General features: G+C 34.9%; 2 protein-coding genes across 17 annotated transcripts in view; one reads left to right on the forward strand and one right to left on the reverse strand.

Annotated features, from left to right (window-relative positions):
* Positions 1-892: 892 nt before the first annotated feature.
* On the reverse strand, positions 893-5,895 carry LOC141459426 (NPC intracellular cholesterol transporter 2 homolog a-like). Its single transcript, XM_074138507.1, has 4 exons — positions 5,754-5,895; positions 3,718-3,825; positions 1,715-1,893; positions 893-1,098 (listed from the first exon to the last, which is right to left on the reverse strand). The coding sequence occupies exons 1-4, from the start codon at positions 5,821-5,823 to the stop codon at positions 1,012-1,014; spliced, it is 444 nt and encodes a 147-aa protein (XP_073994608.1). The 5' UTR covers positions 5,824-5,895; the 3' UTR covers positions 893-1,011.
* A 3,456-nt stretch (positions 5,896-9,351) lies between these two features.
* Positions 9,352-23,465, forward strand: part of LOC141459277 (neuronal acetylcholine receptor subunit alpha-7-like) — a 377,452-nt gene continuing 363,338 nt past the window's right edge. For all 16 annotated transcript variants that reach the window (XM_074138142.1, XM_074138146.1, XM_074138148.1 and 13 more), the window contains exon 1: positions 9,352-9,487. In XM_074138142.1, coding sequence (XP_073994243.1) covers positions 9,433-9,487 — 55 coding nt within the window. In that variant the 5' untranslated portion in view covers positions 9,352-9,432. The remainder of the gene's footprint in view (positions 9,488-23,465) is intronic.

Consider the following 23,465-nt stretch of genomic DNA (forward strand, 5'->3'; position numbering starts at 1 on the left):
TCCAAGAAATAAAAATAGTTTTATACTTTCTTTTTCTAGGTAGCAGTATTGCAATCGGTGGTAAATTTCAAAAATTGAGTTTACATTGGCAATACATTTTTTGAGGTCTCTAGAAACAAAAAAGTGATTTAATATCTTATTTTATTTTTATCTTATTTATTGTATGTCGAGTGCCAACAGAGTTTCTAAGTCGCAGAAAGCTCAAACTTGGTATTCTTCTGCAGCACTATTATTACTTCCGATACTAAGGTTTGGCTGAAATCCAACGACCAGAAGTGCGACTTTACTGTTACGATTTCTTCGTTTTTCACTATTTTCTCGAAAACAGCTTCCAAATTTTCTTTAAACTTTGAATACTACTTGCCAATTTTAAAGTTTTGCCTGAAAAAGTTATTTTAAATTGAGGCTCTCCTCCGACTAGCATCAGATGTTCTGAGAATGAACCAGGTTCTCCAGGGAAGTTCTAGGGAGCGGTATTTAGGGATAAACACAGTCACGCCTCTGCTAACCATCCTTCGGCACGGATCACATGACCTCTTGGATGGTTTGGCTGAGCTAGAGAGTGGGTTTGTAAGTGTGCCGCTTAGTTACATTCTTCTCTATGTGTACTGTGAGGTTACTCGTGAAGTTAGGCTGGAATACCCGCAGAAATGCCAAGGAACCTGAGGAAGTGGCGAATTAACTTCCCCTACGGGATGATTTACACTTAACTAATGCAAATGTATTCAAACTCGAGGTAGCTCCTGAAAAATTTGGTGAACGTACATAATGGAAGCAAAGTACGCAGTGTATATTTCCCGCTGAAATGACAATTTGTAAATTATTACTTGAAAATTGCAATAAGAGGAATTCGAAGTAATTTATTTACTTAGTAAAAAAAAAGAAAAAAATTTTCATTGAAATATCTTTATTCAAAGCAAAATAAATTAATGACTGTTGATCCGTCTTGTAGACAAGAGGGTTGGTCAGCAGCTAGTGCCAGTTTGATGTGCAAATTAATTCGTCTATAATTCATGGGTCCACAACTTCTCCATTTAGTTTTACACAAGAAACAGTTCTACCAGACGAAATAAGTGAGAATTCTACTTGAAATGACAACTGAAAAGCAAAGTTTTATGTAGAATTATTCATTAATATTCAAAGTAGTTTCAATGGACAATTTATTACAGACCTTTCAAATCATCTAAGGCTGTTACAGGAAAATGACTGTTTTTCAATGAAAAATAAACTGCGAGTCAAAACAAGATAAGATGGACTAATTACTGGTTTGAATATTCCAATTTTTAAGTCGTCTACAGTATAAAATACATATAATATGTAATCTAACAGGTATAAGGAAAGACAATTTGATGCAAAGATCTTTTCGTCTCCTAAAAAAAGCAATGTGGTGCCGGTGTTGTAAACTAACTGCAATTACAAAAGCAATATTGCATGTAGTGGCGCTGAAAATCGATCTTGTTATGTACTTTATAGACAACTTCTAACAAAAGAATCTATAGGTTAATTTCAAAACGCGAATGCGTAAAATAAATCTTTCAGCAAAGGGAGCTGGGAAAAAAAAATTATTAAAAATTAAAAAAATACACACTAGCATAAGCAGTGTTCTTTGCACTCAAGGATGATTCGCCATTGGTAGACGGTTTTAGAGTCCTGGGCACTACTTTCGATTAAAAACGGTTATTATTTTATAAATCCTTTAAATTGGTAATGTTACCTTAGGAAAAGTAGTCTGTATTGGCATCTGCAATTGGTACGTGACTTCTTCCCCTTGGTCTAGTGGACACTCCCCGTTAATAATGCCCAAACAAGCATCATGCTGTGGCAGAGGGAAGTACATGTCAGTGCCCATCGCTTTCACCCTAACTTGGGGTTTCAAATCAGTTATGTCTTCATCTGAAAGCATAATAGGTTGTTGCAAAACTAATCGGCCAAATGAAATGATTACGATGTTGAATATAAGTTTAACAAGATTATTATTTAAAAAATAAGCAAAATAAGTACAATTAATGTTTTTGGTAATTGATAGATTCATTCGAAAGAGAAATTGTATCATTTTTTGTGCGATTCAAACATGTATTCAAAAGTAGTGTGCCATTATCGTACTGTCAGTATAAGGTGAACAGTAATTTATAAAGTAATATTATGTAATATGTCAATTTAAATTATGTTCCACTCAAATACAATAAATTCTATATTTCACCGCTCTGAAAGTGACCTAGTTTCAAGGTCGGAAGCTTGGCCAAAATAAACAAAAATGTTGAAATTGGCAATAATTTCTCTTCCCTCTCAAACAGTATATGGTTTTATTTTGGGAAAACTGAGCTCTTTAATGTACAACTGAATGATAAGACCAATTCGGAAAATATAAAACTTTAATTTGAGCATTAAAGTGCTGGGCTTTAGAAATTTAGTGCAAAAGTGTGCAATTTCATGCATCTACATCCTTTAAAGATAATATGACCTTTAATATTGTAGATATTTAAAAGTGTGGAACATAAACATTGGTTTAAACCAGGTTCGCATGCAGCTTGCCTGTATGCAGACCGTCGTTTCATTTGCCTGACCTCATATTGTCAAACAAAACATTAAATCGGATTTCGGAAGAAGAAATTCTAAATTGTCTTTTTTAACCACAAAAATCCCCTTATCAATTAAGCCATTTGAATATACAGGGTGAGCCAGTAAGTATTGTCCATAGGTCTACTGTGTGTAGTACATCTAAGGTGGAGTTCAATGACGTATTGGCCAACTTCATATTTTCCTCTGTTCTTGAGTGACGTCACTTTAATTTTTTTTTCTAAAATCATTACTTTTTTCCAATAAAAATGTTATTACGCAGAAAGTTTTGGTCCGAATTCGATTCTGATGACACGGTTAGAAAGACAGATAAATTTTCTAAAAATTGATACCATTTCGAAGCATAAGTTATTCTCCAAACAGCCTCAATCTTCCTCCTGGATACTGGAAAAATAAAAGTAATCGAAATTTTTAAGAAAACTCATTAGGCCCTTACGTGATCATTATCAGACCTAGGTGCTGGCACTTTTTTTAAAAGTTTCCTTGTCTAATGGGCTTTCAAAAGGTATATCATTTTCCAGGATTCCTTTTATCTTCTTATGAGAAATTACGTTTGTTTTGCAAGAAAAGGTGTTCACGAGCACTCAACGGTGTTAGTTTATCATTGAAAGCTCTTTTAGATGGGCCAGTAGTCAATTTTTAAAGTAGATTGTCTAAAATAAGGAAGTCAAAGGTTACAAATTGCAATTAAAAAAAAAAAAAAAAAAGGTTAAGGTTTATTCACATTTATTTCTTTTTCAACAGTGTAGTTTTGTGTGAAATTGTAATCTGGAGTAAGTACATATGAATTTTTGTTTATAAAAATAGTACTTATTTAAAATATTTCCTAACATTTTCTCAATTATTTCAGATAGATCGGAAGTAATTTTTTTTTTTTTTTTTAAAGTGCAATTTGTAACCTTTGACTTCCTTATTTTAGACAATCTAAAATTATGTGTTTTATCCAAAATTTTATTGTCATCGCTCCCTCACTTGTTATATCTAAAACAAGTATCGAATTTGAAATAAATTAGATTTTTCATATTTTTTTTAATTATCTTGAATACCTACTCAGAGAAAATAATTTCTAAAATTCACGTTTTAAACATAATTCCGGTAAAAAGTTGATGAAAAAATAAAACTGAAATAAATCATACAAACCTGCTTCAAAATCTAAATTTAAAATAGAAATTTGCGATCTTATGAACTTGCAAGGTAGTGATTCACATCCGGGAACATTCAGTGCGATTGGCTTTCTCTTACCATCACCTGGGTGGAAAAAAAAATTTAATGTACCAAATGACATAAATTTCGGCGTTAGGAACTCCAGTGACTGTTTGCGGAGAGGTTCTGAAGAGCTCCATAATCATGAGGAATGTATGTTGTGGCATGCAAACAATTTTGCTTTCCAAAGCAGATGTGAGGAGAGACAAATAGGGCTTTAAGAGAGCAGTCGTTAGGATGAGGATATTCTCTGGGAGCTAATGCTCCTCTATTAGCAGTGTGACGGTGCATAGTAAAGTAATCGCCTATTTTTGTAGGCGGAGCTTAACGTCCAACTACCAATAGGTTGTCGTGGACGGTGGCGGAAGCTCATACTTTACTATAAACTATTTTTTCTACCAAATAAAAATTAGTCATTCGCGGGATCCGAACAGGGGATCTCCCACTTACAAAGCCACGCTCTTGACCCTAGACCAACTCCCGCCCCTGCAATGTGTTGTTGAGCTGATGATTCAAGATAGGTGCAAACTGGCCTGAATGGTGCTGCATTTTCAGGATTTAAATAGTGGGAGATCTGTGATCCTAGGGAATGTGACCACGGCTTTCCAGTCAGAGACCACTGGTATCATAAAATGCTGCTGCCTGTTGAAAGAGTGGCAGGGTGGGGACATTATTTCATTTACTCGGATTGCGCTTAAGAGCCAACCATGTTGGAGCTCTTAGTTGGAGAATGTAGGAGATCACTTAATATTTTTACCAAAAGAAATACTTTGGATATGCAAGGTTAGAAGATAATAAAGCAGTCCGGCTGGCTGGGATCATCAATACTGCTCTGTGGTCACGAACTAGTAATCACCGTCACTAATTAAATTTCATGACGGGAAAATTAAGGACTGGAGTGTAGGGATTAGAGAAGCATGGAAGAGGTGCCATGGGAAGAAGGAAATATCTTCCCTCTCTCATTTAGAACGCAATTATGGGATTTAGTGGTTGCACGACTGGTCGGTCAGTTCTGAATATCAGGAGTGTGTTGAGTGGCGGTTCACAACTATCTAAGAACGTGAATATGCTTTGCCATACGGGAGATGTAAACTCCCAGGAGAATGCTTGGAGGTTTGGAGCGAAGGGATATTTGAAAATATTGTGGAGAGAGGCGGGGATTGATTTTGGGGAGAGCTCTTTTTGAGGGGAGGAGGAGGAGCAAGGGCTGGAAGGGATAAAGTCAACTTAAGGAACATGTCCGCGTCACTCATGACCTCAATAATTGAAAAATATAATTTGCCTTACAACTTGTTTTTTTTAACCAATAATAGTTTCCATTAGTATCGACAAATGTACTATTGGATTATACTACAATTCACTATATTTTGATCGTACTTATGAGGGTGACATGCCGACTCCCACATAACCATCTCCAAAATGTTAACTCATATTTGGTAAAAGTATGACTAATTAAAAATATAAATAATTGCATTTTTGGTAAAGTACTTCCACTAATAGCGTTACTTCCGAGGCAAAACTGTTGAAACTAAATATTTTGTCTAACAACGTGATGATATCAACTTGACCTAGCCTAACGTTCGATATTGTAATCTGGTTATCCAGGGGCTAATTTCTAAAAATCTTTTCTCATGTGTCTCAGGAGTTTTTAAGTAGAAACACTTGTAAAAATGACTATAAGGTGGGCCAGGGACTTAGAAACGTTAGCTGTTTCTTGAAAACCATTTTTATTAATTTTTTTACCTAAAAAACTTTTCGTCCATTCTGGATCATTCGGTCCATTCAGTTGAATGGCTGAATACGTGTAGACATATTTTCAATTTAGAATAGTCAGTAAAAATTTTAACACAATTGGAGGGAGACTTACCGTGTCTTTCCCAAAATCTACATTCATTGGTTAATGTTACTTAATATGATGCAGCTGATAGAACCAAACATTTTGGTATAAGGCGTCTTAAAGAAATGTTACTTACATTCTGTGTAATTGGTAGCGCTTGCGTAGAGAACAGAAATTAAGAAACAAATAGCTGATATGGAATTCATGGCTCTCCAATAAATACTGTACACCTGCAGCCACTTCAACTCCTCGTATATTTATTACACAAAAATAAAAAATAAAAAATAAATGAAAAAAACATAGATAATAGAGATGTGTCATTAAATTTTGTTACTAAAAAAAAATTGTGTATTTTATCATTAAGATATAATCCGTAATTGAATCTAAAGTAAAGTCTACAACTCTCACTTCAAAAATTCAATTTTCCATGACCTTCAATAATTTTACTCACTGGTTATTGACCATTACTGTAGAAGGAAGCACTCCCAGAATTGCACTAAAATCAATACAGTGCAACCTCGATTAACCGGCCCTCGGTAAACCGGGATTCGGATTAACTGGGATCATGTTGAGTTATCATAAGAACACCTGGATCGGCGCCGAAACAAAAGTTAATTTTCGGTGGCGACAGGAAAATTTTTTGTCTTCCGATGTAACATAATTGTAGGCGTGGCAGCAACTCTTTTATACCTGATTGTCTTGAAGGGTCACTATGTATGTATGTATGTAAAAACCCAAAATATGGTGCAATTAGTACTGAATTTCTTGGGATTTACCACGGTCTTTCAAAAGATCTTACAAAAGACCATAGGATTTACGTGTCGTAAATGGTTGATTTTCAACTTCACGGTTATATGTAATATTTTTATGGTTAATTACCGGCATTATTTTAATCTTCCTAGAGAATACTGTGTATTCAGTTTAATCGGAATTTCAGTTTTCCGGGGTGGATATAGCCGGAAGTCAGCCCGGTTAATCCAGGTCGTACTGTACTTCCTGAGAAAAAGTTCCAAATCCGAATGATTTAAATCTTATCTAAGTAATTTGTTAGGACTTACGTTTGACAGTTCAAGTTCTTGTCTATTGCCTAGATCAGTGATGGGCAAAGTACGGCCCGCGGGCCAACTTCGGCCCGCGAAAGTATTTAATCCGGCCCGCCGAGGGTCCATCGACATGGATAGTATATGGCCCGCTATAATTACGTTTTGACGGTCGAGAAGTATAAAGTAGAATAATAGATGCATAACCTATAGGTGAAGCTAAACTAGCCGCGTAGTTACACAAGTGTGTAATGCTGTAATGTTTTTATAATATTATGATTAAAAGCTTTAACACAAAATGCATTTTTTCTATAATTCTGGCCCTCCTCTAGAATTTCTTAAACTTTGTGGCCCCCAATTAAAAAAGTTTGCCCACCACTGGCCTAGATACAGGGGTCGGCAACCCGCGGCTCGCGAGCCGCATGCGGCTCTTTTATCCAAATTTTGTGGCTCTTCAGCCTGTCCTAAATAAGTTGTAAGTATATTTCAATTTTTTTGAAACAAATGAAACTTTCATTTATTAAAGTAAAGATATTTTTTCAAAAAGAATTTTAAATGTGATAGGTTTGAAATTGAATAGAATTATTTTAATATACAGTACGTAATATATAGGACTGCCGCCATTTTTATTCAAATACAGGTTTAGTTATTATTTATTTGTTTATTTACTTTGCAATATGTGAAAATAAATATATAAAACATTTAAATGTTATTAAATATCATAATTTGCGAATACAAATGATCTACAGAGTTTGTTTACACTATCATCCTTGCGGCTCTTGGTAAGATTTATTAAAATTATTTAAGAAGAAATGGCTCTCTACTTAAAATACGAGTAGGTTGCCGACCCTTAGCCTAGAAAAAACTAAGTCGTTCAGTGCACTCACACTTCAGGTGCAACTATATTCTCGTAATTCGGTATTTGGTTAAACATTCCTCGCTCTCAAATATTGTATAAATGGTAGAACATAAAATATGTTAACTGAAACTGAAACTGCAGTTAGAGAAGAGCTTCTATTCACCCTTTTCTAAGAACTATGGATAAATAAAGATTCCTAAAAAAAATCTGTCAAATAAAAGTAATAGGCCTACATGTATGTGTGTGTGTGTATTCAATGTTTAGTGACAAACGTTTTAAAAAAATTGCTAACAAATTTCCTTCAAATTTGGAAGTTTAGTTACATACAGGTATAGAATTTGTTTTTGAGTTATTCAGGCAGTAGCAGTTAACAAACAGAAACCCAGTTTGTGGAAACCACTTTTGCGCATTCATTTCCATAGCTTGGAGTTTGCTAACATATGTACTTTTTGCAGGGGTCCATGATTCAATGGTACACGTCAGGATGAGAACAAAACTTGCTCCCTATTTTTACAATTTGGAGATTTCCTGCTCATCCAGTTACCCTTTCTTCAAGATATGGATGGGACCCTCCCTTTGTGTCAAGAGAACTTTGGTGCCATCCTCACTCACTAATGTACCTAGGAACCTGAAGATGGATTTCGTTCCCTCCTAGTTCTACCTTCAGAACTGCTTTAGTTACTTTCATGGCAACTTCCGTAACTTTGTTTTCTATAACATTTATTCTTATGTTTATCTTGGCAAATTCATAGTTTCGTAGTTTTATGTCGATTTGCAGGTGAGACTGTATCGTCGCCAAACGACAACCTACAGTGTTGGTCAGGGATCAGATTTCCAAAACCACATAGTGTTTCTTCATATTTAGCATTTTGTAAGTGCAGTTCTAGTGCATTCTAGTTCGATCTAGTGCAGCATCAAAGCTGATATGACTCAGACTGCTACCTAATCGTGTACCATGAGGGATTCCGAAGAAGTGGACTGCCATTAAAGGGTCTTCGCGGAATCCGCATCACTCCTGGACGTTCGAGACCATCAAAGGTTTATGTTCTAACAATGGGGAGTTTGCTCGAGATCTCATTCCATTTTGAGTCAGTAATTCAACTAAAGGTGCTACTTTTCATCTCTCTTAATAATTTGTTCGAGAAAAGGTTAGTACTGCTGATAATGAACCCGACACAGGTGAGTAAGAACCGCATTGAGTAACACTGATTCTTATTTGGTTGTGCGGCTCCGAAGATCCCCATTTCTGGACCTGGTCGTATAACTGTGCTCCAGTCACGCCTCTTCGCCTTGGCTGATTCGCAAGTGGTTTTACGAGGAATGAAGAGGTTTTACTGTTTAAACGATTTTCTTCAATGTGTAATCGACGACCAGAGCATAGAAAATCATTGAAGTCAAATTCGCCTTTCGAAAATTAATTTCAGGCTATTTTCAGAGCAAGGTCATCCTACACAGCTTAAATTTTTTGTGTAATTGAGGATTTTCTTGTTAAACTTGTTAAAGAGGTGCATAAGGTGATCTTCAGGCCTACTTGACATTCCACGCTTCAGATGTCTTATCTGTGGTATTAGGCATAAAACCTAATTGAATGAAAGAATATAACCCGATATTTTGAAAATGGTAGTAAGTGCAATTCGTGTGAGTGGAAATAATTTTTTTTTTGATTCGAGAAAATTAACCATATCGATAGTACGTCAGTTCATCGAATTTAAGTTTCCACCCCTGATGGCATCATTATCGATAGTGGTTTTCAAAAGCCGAACGCCTTCGGCCGTCTTTTTCCGGTAATTTTCGTCGAATGTCGCGCGGGGTTGGGCAATATATTCCGCTAAAGCTCAGTCCAACTGTGACCCACAAGCCAGCCAGCAGGGCATGAAGGCCACCTAGCCACAGCCCTCCGGCAGCATCTCCGAGTCATGTCGCCTTTTCTACCAGTCATTCTAGCACTCACCGTACTTCTGTTACCTAGAGGTCAGTCAGTCCACATTCTTGTCTATGTCCTTGTTCCTTTTAAATATTAATGATCTAAAATTGTATAATTTCTGTTTTAAAAAAATGAACTGTAATAGACCTACGTTTGCGTGTACTCAGAAGTAAAGATCGCTTGGCACACGCGGCGAATGTCTGTTCTCTCCCAAGATAAGATAATCCCCCAAAAAGTGTATTCTTCACTTTCATGGCACAGTCGTCAAGATTTTCTAGACTGTAGACTTTAAAAGAAATACCAAAACTCCCCAAAATAATAGCCCTTAATATAGTCAACTCACTTTGGGCCTCACTTTCTTCGCAAAAAACAACTAAAATTATATTAAGGTTTTTGAAACTTTGTCTTTTAAAAAATTATATATTTTTTTAGTATTAAGCTGAATAGTTTTAAACCTGCACCATACACAGAATAGAAAGATTAGAAATCATACGCTTAAATAGAGAACAATAAGTTTTTCTAACTGAATATTCGAGTTTGGAGTTTAATAGAAGCGACTAGACAAATAATTCATTCGTACTGAGCGAAGATATAAAAAACGCCATATGGGGCGTAAGTTTAATAAATTGCAGTGTTCTAAAATTGCTCAGGGGTTTTGTCTCTGCATGGTTTTCATTATGAAAACTGAATAAAAACTGGTCTGATTCACCCTTGTTTAAATTTGAATGGAAAATATGTAGGGCACTAAAAAGTAGATAAATTGGGAGCCAAAAAAATAATAATTTACGACTTGTTTTGGAATCCTTGAACTCTCTCTTAAAATCTTCGATCTGTATTAAAAATAAATAAATTGAAAGTAATATTATACCAAACGTTTTAGTTAAAAGTACAATAACCTATTCGAAAAATACCAAAAATTCAATTAGAACTTTGTAGGACAATGCAAAAATGTTCCCTTCAGATTCGGGTACTACAATTCTGTGCCTGACTGTACCGACTGGGTCGATTCAGAGATGGTCGTCCCACTTATATAAAATCAGTTTAGTCTGGTGAGGGTATTCGAAACGTCTTGCACAGTAGCACTTATGATAAACGTCTTTTTTTTGTTTTTTGTTTTCCTTTTAAATTTTTAATATTTACTATTAGTAGAAAGTAAAGTAGTCACAGACACCATATTCTCTCGCTGCTAAATACTCCAATCTAGGAATTCTTAATAAATCATGGTTGTTTTCATTGGGTATATCTTAAGTTCAATTATAATAAAACTAATTTTGAGAGAAACGTGACATCTATAAAACCAAAAATTTCCTGATCCTACGTCACTCATAAGTTATATCCAGTTTACGTCCCATAAGCCCTTTTTTTGAAACATTTTACAAATAAAATTTATAGAGGTTAAATAATATACGAAAGTTTAAATTTTTGGCGGCATTTTTGAGAAACCCCCAAAAAACTGAAAAGTTGCCTCCGTAATTTTCACAGAAACATTATTGAAGCAACAGCAATTTTAGAATAGAACACCAAATGTAAGCTTCGGAGATTTTTAAATCTCCAAAGTACTTATTAATATGTACGCCCTCATCAACTTTATCATACTCATAGAAATTAAATATTTAAATACATTGCAAATTTAAAGAAAATTAATCGAGAGGAAGTCTCCTTTACGGAAAACATTTTGTGTTTTTCAGCTATTTTTTTTGTACGTGTTAGAATTTTCCCAACCTAAAAAGTTTCCAGAAAATTTTATAGAATAAATTGCGGTAATAGAAAATCGTGTTTGTTTGCGCAAGTTTCTTTTTGGATTTAGGAAGCGATCTCAAAAGTTGGTTTGCCAGTAAAAACTTAAAATATAAAATCTATACAATTTCAATATTTTCTTTAAAACGAGCGTTAAGGGAAGTTAAAATCTAATGTGAAAATTCACACGTTTCTCTTTCTGTAATTTCTCCAGTCGTAGAACGTTTACTGAAACAAAATTATTGTCCCTTGAATTAAAAATTATATTAATTGTGGGTTAATTCTTCAAGTTCACTACGGCTGTACTCCCACCATATACGGCCGATAGGTTATTCTCCAGAAGGATGAAGTATGGTGTGAGGGAATATAGAGATCGGAGGAACGAGATCTAGTATTACGGGAATGGATCCAGGATTTGAACTTGAAGAGTTGGAAAATATAAGATGGCCTTTGAGATTGGATGATTTGGAAAAGGAATGAAGCCGAAAAATACTGGTGGCGGTAGACAGGAAAAAGCCACTTCAACACGTCGTAGCAGTGCGAAATGCGAGAGTCTCTGGAAATGCTGAAAATAAATCTTATGAAGCTGTTCATGAGGCGCTTGAGCTTAGCTTCAATATCACCAGAAAGACCGCCATGCACTAAGCAACCATAGTGGAAAAGGGGAGCCAATGATTTAAGGAGTGAGTTGGAGCCAGTAACAATAGCTTTGGTCTTTTCCACATTTAGGGTTAGCTTATTGTTCGTGGCCCATGCTGAGGTATTATTGAGGTCTTCTTGAAGTTTAACACAGCTTCAAACAGATCCGACGGAGAAAAGAATAGGTAAATCTGGAAATCATCAGCATAGAGATGGTACTAGGAATGAGAGATGGAAAGAGGAAGGACATTGATGTAAATGGAGAAGAAAGTGGGAGATAGGGAAGAACCTTGAGGTACACCACGTGACAAAGGAAGGACTGAAGAAGGATTACTATCGGGAGTGACAACGAATTGGCAACGATTAGACAGGAAGGATTGGAACCAGCGGAGGGTGCTCTTGGGGAGAGAGAGGGATTGCAGGTTATACAGAATTACGTTCAGAATGCTGGCAACTGATGGATTCACAATTCTAAAAGAAGTACGTGTTAAGCCATTATATCTTGTGTTAGAGCTGGAATCCTCCAAATACTATAATATAGTCTACGTTGCAATAACATTTTTTATAACACATATTATTGGAAAAGGTTTAACCTTAATTTTTTTATTTTCAACTTTTGAAACCCGCCCTGGTTGCGCTGTGATAAGGTCCAGTTTCGTGCCTTGTTTTGAACCGTTTGTTTTCACTATTGTATTCAACCGTAACAGAGCGATTATTTTGTGAGAGAAATAAAGTGATCTACATGTATTCGGTACTGTAAGCATATATTCTGTATATATTGTCCTGTAAGCATCACTCCAACCAAACAATTGCTTCAAATTCCTAGTTTTTGCCACAATGGTTTATTTACTCATCTATTAAGTTTGCTTTTGGAATGTAGAAAGTTTTTTGTAAGCCGAACCCGTCTGTGAGCAAACAATTCCATTTCCTTTCCATACAAGTAGCCATCTTTGCTAGCAAACAACTGTGAACGTCCTGTTTTCACTTCTTGCTGTATTAATCAATTCTTGAGCCGTTTGGAAAGTTTTTGTTAATAGTTATTGTTTTACCATGTGAGAAGAAATGGCGCTAGAATGGGGTTGCTTGTCTTCCACAGTACATGAACTGTGGAAGTCAAGAAGATAATGCCCAAATAAAGAAAGAATAATTAAACGTGGCGAACGTAAACGTGGTATCTTGAAATAGTATTTAATTGTAAAAATTACGCGACGGACCATTTAAAGCTAGAGTGATTGCAGGCAATAGGTATTCTACTCTCTTCAGAAGGCGATAAAATAACTCTATTAGAAAAGCGAAATTTTTTATTTGAGCATAGTGGCTACGGCTGGATTGAGGGCTGAAATGAAAAATGATCGTAACTGATTTTATCGCGGGGATAAATGTGCCACTGAAAAGTAACCAACTGTTCCTGACTAACTGTTGTTAGTTCGGCAGTTTTAAGAGCAGCTTCTTTAAATTTGGGTAAATATTGCGAAATCGATATTAATGAATTCATGTTATGCAGATAGTTTCCTGATGATCCGAAGAAGTGTCTTGCTGAATGAAAAATAGTTACAAATCAGTACGAGCTTTGAAGATGAATTGTTGCTCGCAATATGAGACCCCCAAGAGCTGAATGTGTTGATAAATCTAGCTAAATTTTAGCTTTGCCCCATGCCAAAAGACTCAAGGTGTTCGTGATAGATGCAGTATACCTAGACATCAAACCACCAACTGTGCACACTTCTGTCCTGAAACCTACACTTTCAAGTGTTTCCCGGTTACAGTCATGGCGTTAGGTACCAAATACTGCGGCGCCATCAAATTTTTTATAAATCATTTAACAGATATTATAAATTCTTACTGTTTATAAAAAGAAAAAGTAGCGGAGGTAACGTATGGAACTGAAAGCTTGGTACTTACCCCCACAAGCTGAATGTTTGGAAGAGGAAGGTATCCAGGAGCATCTACGGACCAACGTACGAGTGTGGTCAGAGGAGGATCAACAAGATCTCCATAAGGAGCCAGATTTAGTCTCCTTTTCAAAAAAAAAAAAAGAAAAAAAGCGACTGATCTTGTTGGGACATGACTGACGAAGACACCATAGACCTAATAAAAGATCTTGCGCACCTTAAATTTAAAAAGTAAAACACAACAAAAAATTACCGAGTCTACCTTAGTACCTTTGCATCCATCCAACAGGAATGTAATAATAATAATATAGTAGGGAAGGGATTAGCTATGCGGTTAGCGTATTGGATTCCTACGCGGAGGTCCCGGGTTCGAATCCAGCTGCTGACCCTTAGATTTTCTCTTCCTAGGAGCTTCTTATAGCTCACTGTCCGGTGATGGACAGTGTTGTTTGTAACGAGAGAACACTGTCCGGAGGCCGGCAGTGCACTGGAAAAAGCTCCGGGCGCCAATAATCTGAGATGTTGACGCGCCTTAAATCATTAAAACATACGAGTATAACAGTCTCTTGTTGCTGTGGTTATTTTGTATACAAGTGGTAACTATATCATGGAGGATTTTATCAGTGTTCAACATTCATACATGAACGATTTAAAGCTTGAATGGCTTGTAAAGCTGGGAGTAATAATTTATTGGTAATGAAATAGTAATCTGTGATTTTGGAATAGTGCCACATTGTTTAAACATTTTTGGGAGAGAAGCTTGACTATGTACCATCATGAAATATATCGATCCAGAATTTACTGAGAACTTCCTGTATAAAAATGAAATATTTATTCATCTCAAGTTACGTTTAGTAATGATATAGGGTTTATATACATATATTTATACTTTAGTATGGTAGTTAGAGCTTGAAGGGTTTTCGCCTTTTAATGTTGCCCTTTCCAGAATTAACTAGTCTGTGTTGTAGGGGAGGTTTGCTAAAGCGAATGGCTTGTAGGAAGATACTCGTAGTAGATATGCGAGTTGGACATTCATGGTTGCATACATTGCATTATGCATTACTTGGCCAAATATGTTAGTCATTTCTGTGGGACTAGTGCAATAATGAATCAGGGCCCTAACTCCACAAGTTGAGGCATGCTTCGCCCGGGCAACGCAAGTACCGTCTTTTCCACTGAATACTAGTTCAACTATCCATCCTTCGCACATACTTTGATTTAAACAAAATAATCTGATGCAATCTCTCGCAGGCCTCTCAGCCAACATATTCCACAGGATATATCCCTTTAAGGAGTCCTGAATACAAAGAGGTTTTCTTTTTTGTAAACTGACCTGATCTGTGTGTGAGTAAGAATGTTTATGGAGTGTGTGGGAACTTCAAATTTGAAGTTTAGAGGCCACATTTAGCTTTTGAAGATCAGCCAAAGCGCAAGTACCAATTTAATGATTTGATTTTACAGTTTTTAAAACTTCCTTTCAACTCATTGAAACTATATCCGGTAGGGCAGTTGTATAAAGGATGGTGTAAAAAAACTGCACGTAAGAGCGTAATGCACCCAACTTTGACAATGTTTTCTCCTTCTCCTATAAAAGTTAGAATTTCCTAATATACTAGAGCGCGCAAGTAGTTCTGCATCTTTTATCTGGAAAATTTTTCAGGGAAGATTTGGTTAAAGTCACTTCTTGGCGAGGAGGTTGGTTGGACAGATATTGTACGGTCCCAACCTCCCAACAACTATTTTAAATATTTTATTATGAAATGACTAATCAAGTATTCCCGCAAGGGAGTGCATCAGTGCACAGAAGTGCGCCTTTAAAAGCTTCGCGCTTATTAATCCTTATTATTCTCTGCCTATTAATTTTTAAAGAAATAACTGCATATTTTTAATAAATTTCGCATGTATTAATTTGAAAATATCTTCGGAATATTCTTATCCGTCGCTTTAAGTGATTGATAACTAAAGTTCATAAAAATGCCAAAGCACAGCGCCACTGTATGTTCAAGAGCTGTGGCTATGGTCAGGTTCCATCCAATGACAGAAAGGATAAGAGCAGCGATTAGACATGCTATTTAAAAACCATTTTCAGAATAGCAATTTTTTTCTCTTCCTGTACGAGGCAAGGATTGGGGAAATAACAGCACAATTGCTACTTGAGAGATAACAAACTAAAAAACATCTATGTACCTATATCTATGCAGGATTTGGTGACATCTTATTTAATTTAAAGAAAATTATATACTATGTTATATTTCGATGCGAATTCTATCTTGAATTACAGTTTTCTTATTCTCTGTGCAGAGAAGTTACTGGATATAGTTTAGAATATTAGTACTGTCGCAGGTGCTTTAGTTAATGTAGAGAACAATTTATTAAGATGTGTCGATACGTAAAAATCCTCTAATGCAGTACATACAATATTTCTCTCTAACCTGGTTTTACTTAAAGCGGTACTTTGATAAATAGATATGTTATTATGATTAATTATTATAATATTTTGAAGATAATAAGATAAAAAGTAAGGAAAGGAAAATGTACTATTTTTTCAGGCGAGCTTTACGTCCATCTACCAATTAGGTGTCGAAGAAGGAAGCGATTAGCAAACATACTTTACATTAAATAAAATCCAAGGCCTAGACTGGAAGCGAATCCAGTACCACAATACACACTAGCTTTGCCACTAATCGCTCGGCTACCGTGGCGCCTAGATAAAAATTGTCAAATTTGGGTGTTTTTGAACGTACGTTTTTCGTGCAGTTTTGATGATCAACCCTTATAAAACTGCACTACCGGACAGTTTTAATAAGGTATTAGGGAAAAGATTAGCGTACTGGGTTACCATGCGGATTCGAATCCAGCTGTTGGCCCTCACATTTTCTGTTCCTAGGAGTTTCTTACAGCTCATTGACAAGTAATGGACAGTGTTGTCTGTAATGAGAGAACACTGTCTTGAGGCTGGCAGCGCACTCAAAAAAGCACCGGCTGCCAATGATTTCAGGCGTTGATACGCCTTAAATTATTTATTTATTGATTGATACCTGCTCATAATACAATTGCAGCAAGGAGTTGACGTGAGCATTTACAAATATAATATAAAAAAGGAAAGAGAATAAAAACAACGACGCGCCTTAAAATTAAAAAATTGTAAGGCCATACCGAAAAAAGTTAATAATGATAAGATTTTGTTATAAATGCCATACAAATATTATTTGTCTATTTTAATGTGAATTATATTTTGACAAAAAATAAAAACAAGAGAAATTTTTAAGAATTGAGTTTAAATTATTAACTATAGTTAGTTTTCACTCTACTATTTTTGGAAGTGACCTACTACCAATAATATCCTAGTAACGAGGGAGATTTTTCAAAGTTTTACGTGATGTCCTAAACGTTTTTGAAATGTTTATGCAGGTAACAACACCAACAACAACAAAATAGGTAATTAAAAAGTAACAGTAATAAGTATGCTAGACACGGCAAAACTGATAATCTCTCAATTGAAGAACAAAAAGACTAACTGATTTGATGTGAAGCGAGGGGATTAAAAAACCATTTCCCACTTAATCATAGTTTCTCAATGTTCATGATACATTTTGATCCTTGAAGGCAAGAGTTTTTCGTATACTTGTGTTATTTACTGCATGTTATATTTGGGACATGGGAATTACTGCAGTAGCTGCCTTAAAAACAAAATACGAATCTTGGTTAAATATAGAAAGAGAAGCCCAAGGCTGTCAACATCTTGTACCACCATCTTAATGAAAGCTTTGCTCTGCCACAAACTGGCCCAAGAGAGCAATTTAAAGATTCATGGTTTTTGTATTATTGCTTGATAGTTCAGTTTTAGTTGCTCAATATGTTTTAACAAAGCTAAGTAGGTGCGCTCACGCGTACTATTGTGGTTTGTTCACAGAGCTTGATTCTACAATATAAAGGATTTTTACATTTTATTTTGTTCTTTTTAGAATATGTTTTATAATTCTGTTTTTGTACTTTTAATACATTTTTTAATAATAATTTTTTTTACCTCAATATTGTTTTCGTGCCCAATTTTTAAATATTAAAATATTAACACAAATAGAGAATTACTGCTTTAACAATAAGTAATATTTATTAGATATATTTAAAAAATATAGATGAGTTGAAATGTCGAAGCCCTTCCAAAATTATTATTACTAATAACTCTGTAAATCTTAGCCCGATACCGATGAAACTTGAAGGATGAAAGGGTTAGGGCGCCCCTACGTAACATTAAAGTGACGTTCTGCTCTTACACCTACTTAATGAAAGTTTTGTAATACATAATTTAATTTAATACGTAATTTCGAAATTTAAAATTACCGTCCCGTGAACCTATTTTCGTGAATGAAGTGACATTTGGCTCAAAATTAATGTAACATTAATGCTCTTACACCTACTAAGAGGAAGTATTGCAATCATGCAGTATTCGTAGTTTAAATTCTCTTTGCCTTTTTAAAGAGCAGAACTTAAATTGCACATAATTTTTTTTCCCCTCTTTAGAAGAAGTTTTTGTTATCACAGCTTGTTTTCTCTTACATCCTTAAGGGGAATTAATGTTATCAAAATTCATCTTACTGCTCTTATCCCTCTTAATGGGATGTAATTATCAATCACTTAATCCCACATTTCTCCAGTCTCCATCTTCTTCCCACCAACTTGTCACCATTTCCCATAACTTGTGTCAGTTTTTTTTCATCCTACATCTTTTAATTAACTTTTCACCACTCTCCCATAACTTTTCTCTCAGTTTGCATTTACACCTTTCGAACTTGGTACCACTCCCCCATAATGTTACTCATAGTCTGAATCTTCTTTCCACAACTGGAAGACCTTCTAACCTTCTAACTTTTCTTTCTGTCTTCATTTTCTTCGCTCTAAAGTTACACTTTTACATTCTACATATAGCTTCCATTAACTTAGTTCCAAGTATTAAAGCATTACCAAGTATACAAATATTCCAAAATGTTAAGAAAACCTGTAAACCAGATAAGAAACTTAACAGAATAGGTTTTTTGAGGTTTAGAATATTTAGGAAAATGGTATTCCCGATTATTTTCAAAGTTAGAACGATAATTAAAGAAATATTCATGTATTACTTTGATGGATCTATTAAATTGATGTCAAATGTATGTCAGATTAGACTGGTGTGAACTAAATAAGATAAGACTAGATCCGCAAGGCATTGAAAAAAACATTCTAACTTCTATATCCGGCGTAAATCGGCCTAATTATTTCCGGTACCCTAATATAAAGGTACGTACATACATCTCTTTAACAAAAACTTAGTTTTAAAAGTTGAGTATAAGGGTTGATTAAACGCCAAAAGGTACTTTGTGTACCTTATTTGTAAGTTTTTGTTAAAGAGTCCACTATATCATCTTACTTTCTCTAACGCCTGGTATGAAGATAGAATCAATATAGCAAAGGAATCAAATTTTAGAATTGGTATTCTTCGAGAATAGATGATCTGAGAGAAAATGGTGTGTTTTGATTTTCTCTTTCTAAGAGATTCTTACAGTTCACTTTCCGGTGATGGACAGTGTTGTTAAGAGAAAACACTGTCCGGAGGCCGCCTGGGCATTGAACAAAGCTCCGGGCGCTAATGATCTCAGATTTTGATGCGCTTTAAATTAATTAATAATAATAATAATAATAATAACATAATAGGAGAAAAGAAAACAAACTGAGGCTTCTGTACACTGATTAAAAATAGATTGATCTATAGACCTGACAATTTTAAGTACTAAATATACCGCTTTTTAAGCAAAATATTGTTGCGAACAATCTAAAATTAAAGCCCATCCTAGAATAGGAAGTCTTAAGCATAAATCGCTTCGTTTCTTTTTGAGTTTGAGTCCTTGGGATTCATGGAATTCTAAAAATATTACTTCTGACAAGTCCTCCCGAGCATATGGCTCTACTAGCTATAAAATTACCCTTTCGCTCTAAACGGTAATAATCTGCGAGATCTCTTGTGAGTACGCTCAGTTAATCTCCTAATACTAATGCTCAGGCCCCTTTGGCCGTTGGCGCTATTCAGCCATATTTTTGGATCTCATTTTCGTGGAAGGTTATCCCAATTGCAGACATAGTTTTGGCATTTTCCAGAGGGTTGAAATTGGCCCTATTATTATTAAGTATAAAACCTTACTAATTTTAAAAAGTTGTGACCCAAAATTTGAAATCATGTAGACAAATACGATGAAGAATAACCATTTCTAAGTTCTGACTGGGTAGATCGAGTGGATGAGAATCGAGAAGTGGAAGATGTATTTGATTTCCAGACAGATGTACCTTATAGTATTATAGTTTCACTTTTAAAGCAGAAAGCTATTTCAAATTCTAAACAATCAGAGGATCTGGCAGATAGAAATAATACTTATAGCTTAATCATTTTAGCATAATAATGAATTAATAAATATCGTTTGGGTAGAGTTATTTTAAGTAAGAATAGATATTTTCTCTATGGATAAAAAGAATTATTCAAATTTTTAAATAAATATATTTTGTTTATAGGTAACTTGTAAAACACAACTTGATCCCTGAGGAGCAGATGGGTTTCCGCAAGGGTAGGGGATGCCGCGATTGCGTTTTTGTACTCTCTTCTATTGTTAATATCAGCCTTAGACTAAAGCGTAGTAAAGTGTTTACAGTCTTTGTGGATTTTAGAAGAGCTTTTGATTCGGTTAATCATGGGAAATTATGGCATAAGCTCTATGGGCTAGGCGTAAGTCGGAAAATCCTACAAGTAATTAAAAATCTATATGACAATGCATCGATGGTAATTCAAGCCGGTAATGATTATTCTAAAGAGATACTCCTTTCGGAGGGGATTTTACAGGGCAAAATCTTGAGTCCTCTTTTGTTTTCTTTGTATATTTCAGATATAGTGACTTTCTTCAACTCTAGAAACTTAACTGGACTCTCGTTAAGTAAAGACAAAGATCTGTATATGATCTTGTATGCAGATATGGTCCTTCTTGCCCCCACTTGGATGAGTTCCCAAAAGCAATTAATTGCTCCAAACGAGTACTGTGAGGAGAATTTATTGACGGTAAATATCAGCAAGACTTTTGCAATGGTCTTTTCGAAGGGTGGAAATTTATCAAATGTAAAGCAATTGTGTTATGGAGAGAATAATTTAAATTTTTCTAATAATTTTACTTACTTGGGGGTCCCTTTTTCTCCATCCGCAAAGTTTACCAAGGCGGGCAAATATTTTCTTTCAAAGAATGTAGCTGCTACGGCTTCGGTTATGTCCTTGCTAAAGTCTTGTAAGAGTGACAGTTGGGAAACTAAGCTTGCTTTGTATGATTCCATCTCTGAGAGTGTGCTTTTGTACTTGGTGGAAATCTGGGGTTGTAACCTCAGTAATGTTATAGAAAGAGGGCAACTGAGATTTTTTAAAATTACTGCTGCATTTACCAAGGAATACACCTGATTGTTTTGTACGGATTGAAACGGGAAGGGTACATACTGGTTTTAAGATCTTTAAAAGAGTATTAGGCTGGTGGTTAAGGCTGCTAGAAATGCCAGATTGTCGCCTTCCTAAACTGTGCTATTTAAGGTTGAAGGAATTGGATGGTAGTGGTAATATACCATATAATTGGGTGAGTTCGTTGAGACATTGCCTCTCTTCTATCGGTGTTGAGGACCTGTGGGCTGGTCAGAGCGTAGATGTGGCTCGTGAAGAATTCCGTCGAGTATTGGATTCGTTCAGGAACAATTTACTGTCTAAAGATATCAAGTCAGTCCTGAATAGTCGCTATAATCCGCTTTACAGACATTTAAGTACTTATAATTTTGGAGAAGTTTACTTTACTTACAATGTTCATATTGAAAAGTTGAGATTAATGGCTCAGCTCCGTTTAAGTTACAAAAAAAATCTGTAAAATATACTTCGATCGGAAAAAATTTGAATTTAATAATAATAAATTATGCCAACTGTGTTCATTAAATGAACCTGATGACATAGCTCATGCCATTGCAAGGTGTCCTACCCTTTCATCTTTTAGAGATCCACTTGTTCAGAAATATTGTGGTGCTGTGGACAATTATGATGACATATTTGTAAATTTTCTTTCTTTTACGGAGCCAGGTCATCTCAGTAAGTTGAATGATGTTTTTGTTTTCTGTCAAAATATTTTTAAATTAAGAAGTATTTTTTGTTAGTTTTCAAGGTTATTCTATCATTTTATTTATTTTTTTACTATTCTTGCCTTTTATATTTATATTTTGGTTATTATTATTATTATTATTATTATTATTTTGTTTTCTGCTAAGTACTCTTGAATTTATTTATTTTTTAAATAGGAGGAATTTTTTCTTTTTTATTAAGGTCACAGAAGTATTTCTTATTTTTGTTCTTGTTTTGTTGGTACATAGAGTATTTTTGTTTTTCTTTTGCCGTTTGAGACTCTTGTTTATGTTAGAATTAATTTTATTATTTTTTATTTTTTATCTTTTCTGATTTTTAAAAAAATTATGTATTCCATTTGCTTATTTATTATTATTTTACATATATTAAAAGTTTACTTATATATTTATTTATTATTATTATTTTATTTTTATTTTTTGTTGTATTTGTTGAGGTCTATCTCCAACTGTATACCATATATGGTTAAACCAGTTGTAAATTTAAATAAATAAAATAAATAAATAAATAAAGGTAACTTGTAAATTCACTGCTACTCAACAATTGGTGATGCAGAGATGATCGGTGGAACAGTGAAATTCAAGTAAAGCATTTAAGTGAACTCCAGTATGACTATTTTACTCAAATAGACACAAACCTAATACAATCTCCTTAACAAAAACTTACAGTCTAAAAAGTTGAGTATAAGGGCTGATAAAACAACAAAAGCTACACAAATCAGCAAGTACCCTACATTTCATTTACCCTTCAGCTCGTAATTCCAGCCATTTAGAAACGTTCGGAAAAGCCTGTTTTATTCAAATTTTATAACAATAATATCATAATATTTAAGTAATTTTACTGCATTAAATTTTCATTTCTATTGTTTAGAATTAACTAGAAGTCGCAGACCTTTATGCTGGCCATTTTCATAGCGATACTGCACTTTCCATTCTAAAGTTTAGTGCTTCGGTTTGGGTTAAGGTTGAAGTAATGAATTCAGGGTAGTCCAATGCAAATGGCTTGAGACGAACTCGGCCTTATTAAGTTTATTGCAGTTTTATTAAGAATAGTATACAGTTTATTTGACTAGTAGGGAATTCTCTTCAAAAGAGCAAGCTGCACACGTGCATTTTATGGAGGTAGCAGTCGTATAAACTCCTTTCTTCTTTTAATAAAATCTCGCCGACAAATATTGTAATAGAAACACTCAAACATACCTACGGAAATTTAGCTATAATGTTTTGCGTTCCAATATTAAAATAAATAGATAAATAGTTCTATTACTTTCTCTATGGATAATCTGCAAACGCGATTTAGAGTTTCCGTCGGAATGTAAGGGGTGAAAGGTGGACAAAGCAAGTCATCATCAAAACGTCTTGAAGTTTGAGAGAAGGAAGAAGAGCAAGGTCCCAGACTGTAGCTTCTCTGTCTTCCCAACACTTTCGTGACCTAGGTGATACTACCCGTGTCAAAGATGGATTGTACAGATGACCGTGAAAAAACGGAGTCTCCAAAGAACTAGGGTCCTCTTTGGAGTAGTCTATTCCAGTTAACGCGGGCTTGGTAGGGCAATTGACTTCCGAAGAAGAGGATATACAT

Source organism: Rhodnius prolixus, unplaced genomic scaffold, assembly GCF_049639745.1.
Source record: "Rhodnius prolixus isolate KJV_2025 unplaced genomic scaffold, Rpr scaffold_11, whole genome shotgun sequence".
Classification (NCBI taxonomy): Eukaryota; Metazoa; Arthropoda; class Insecta; order Hemiptera; family Reduviidae; genus Rhodnius; species Rhodnius prolixus.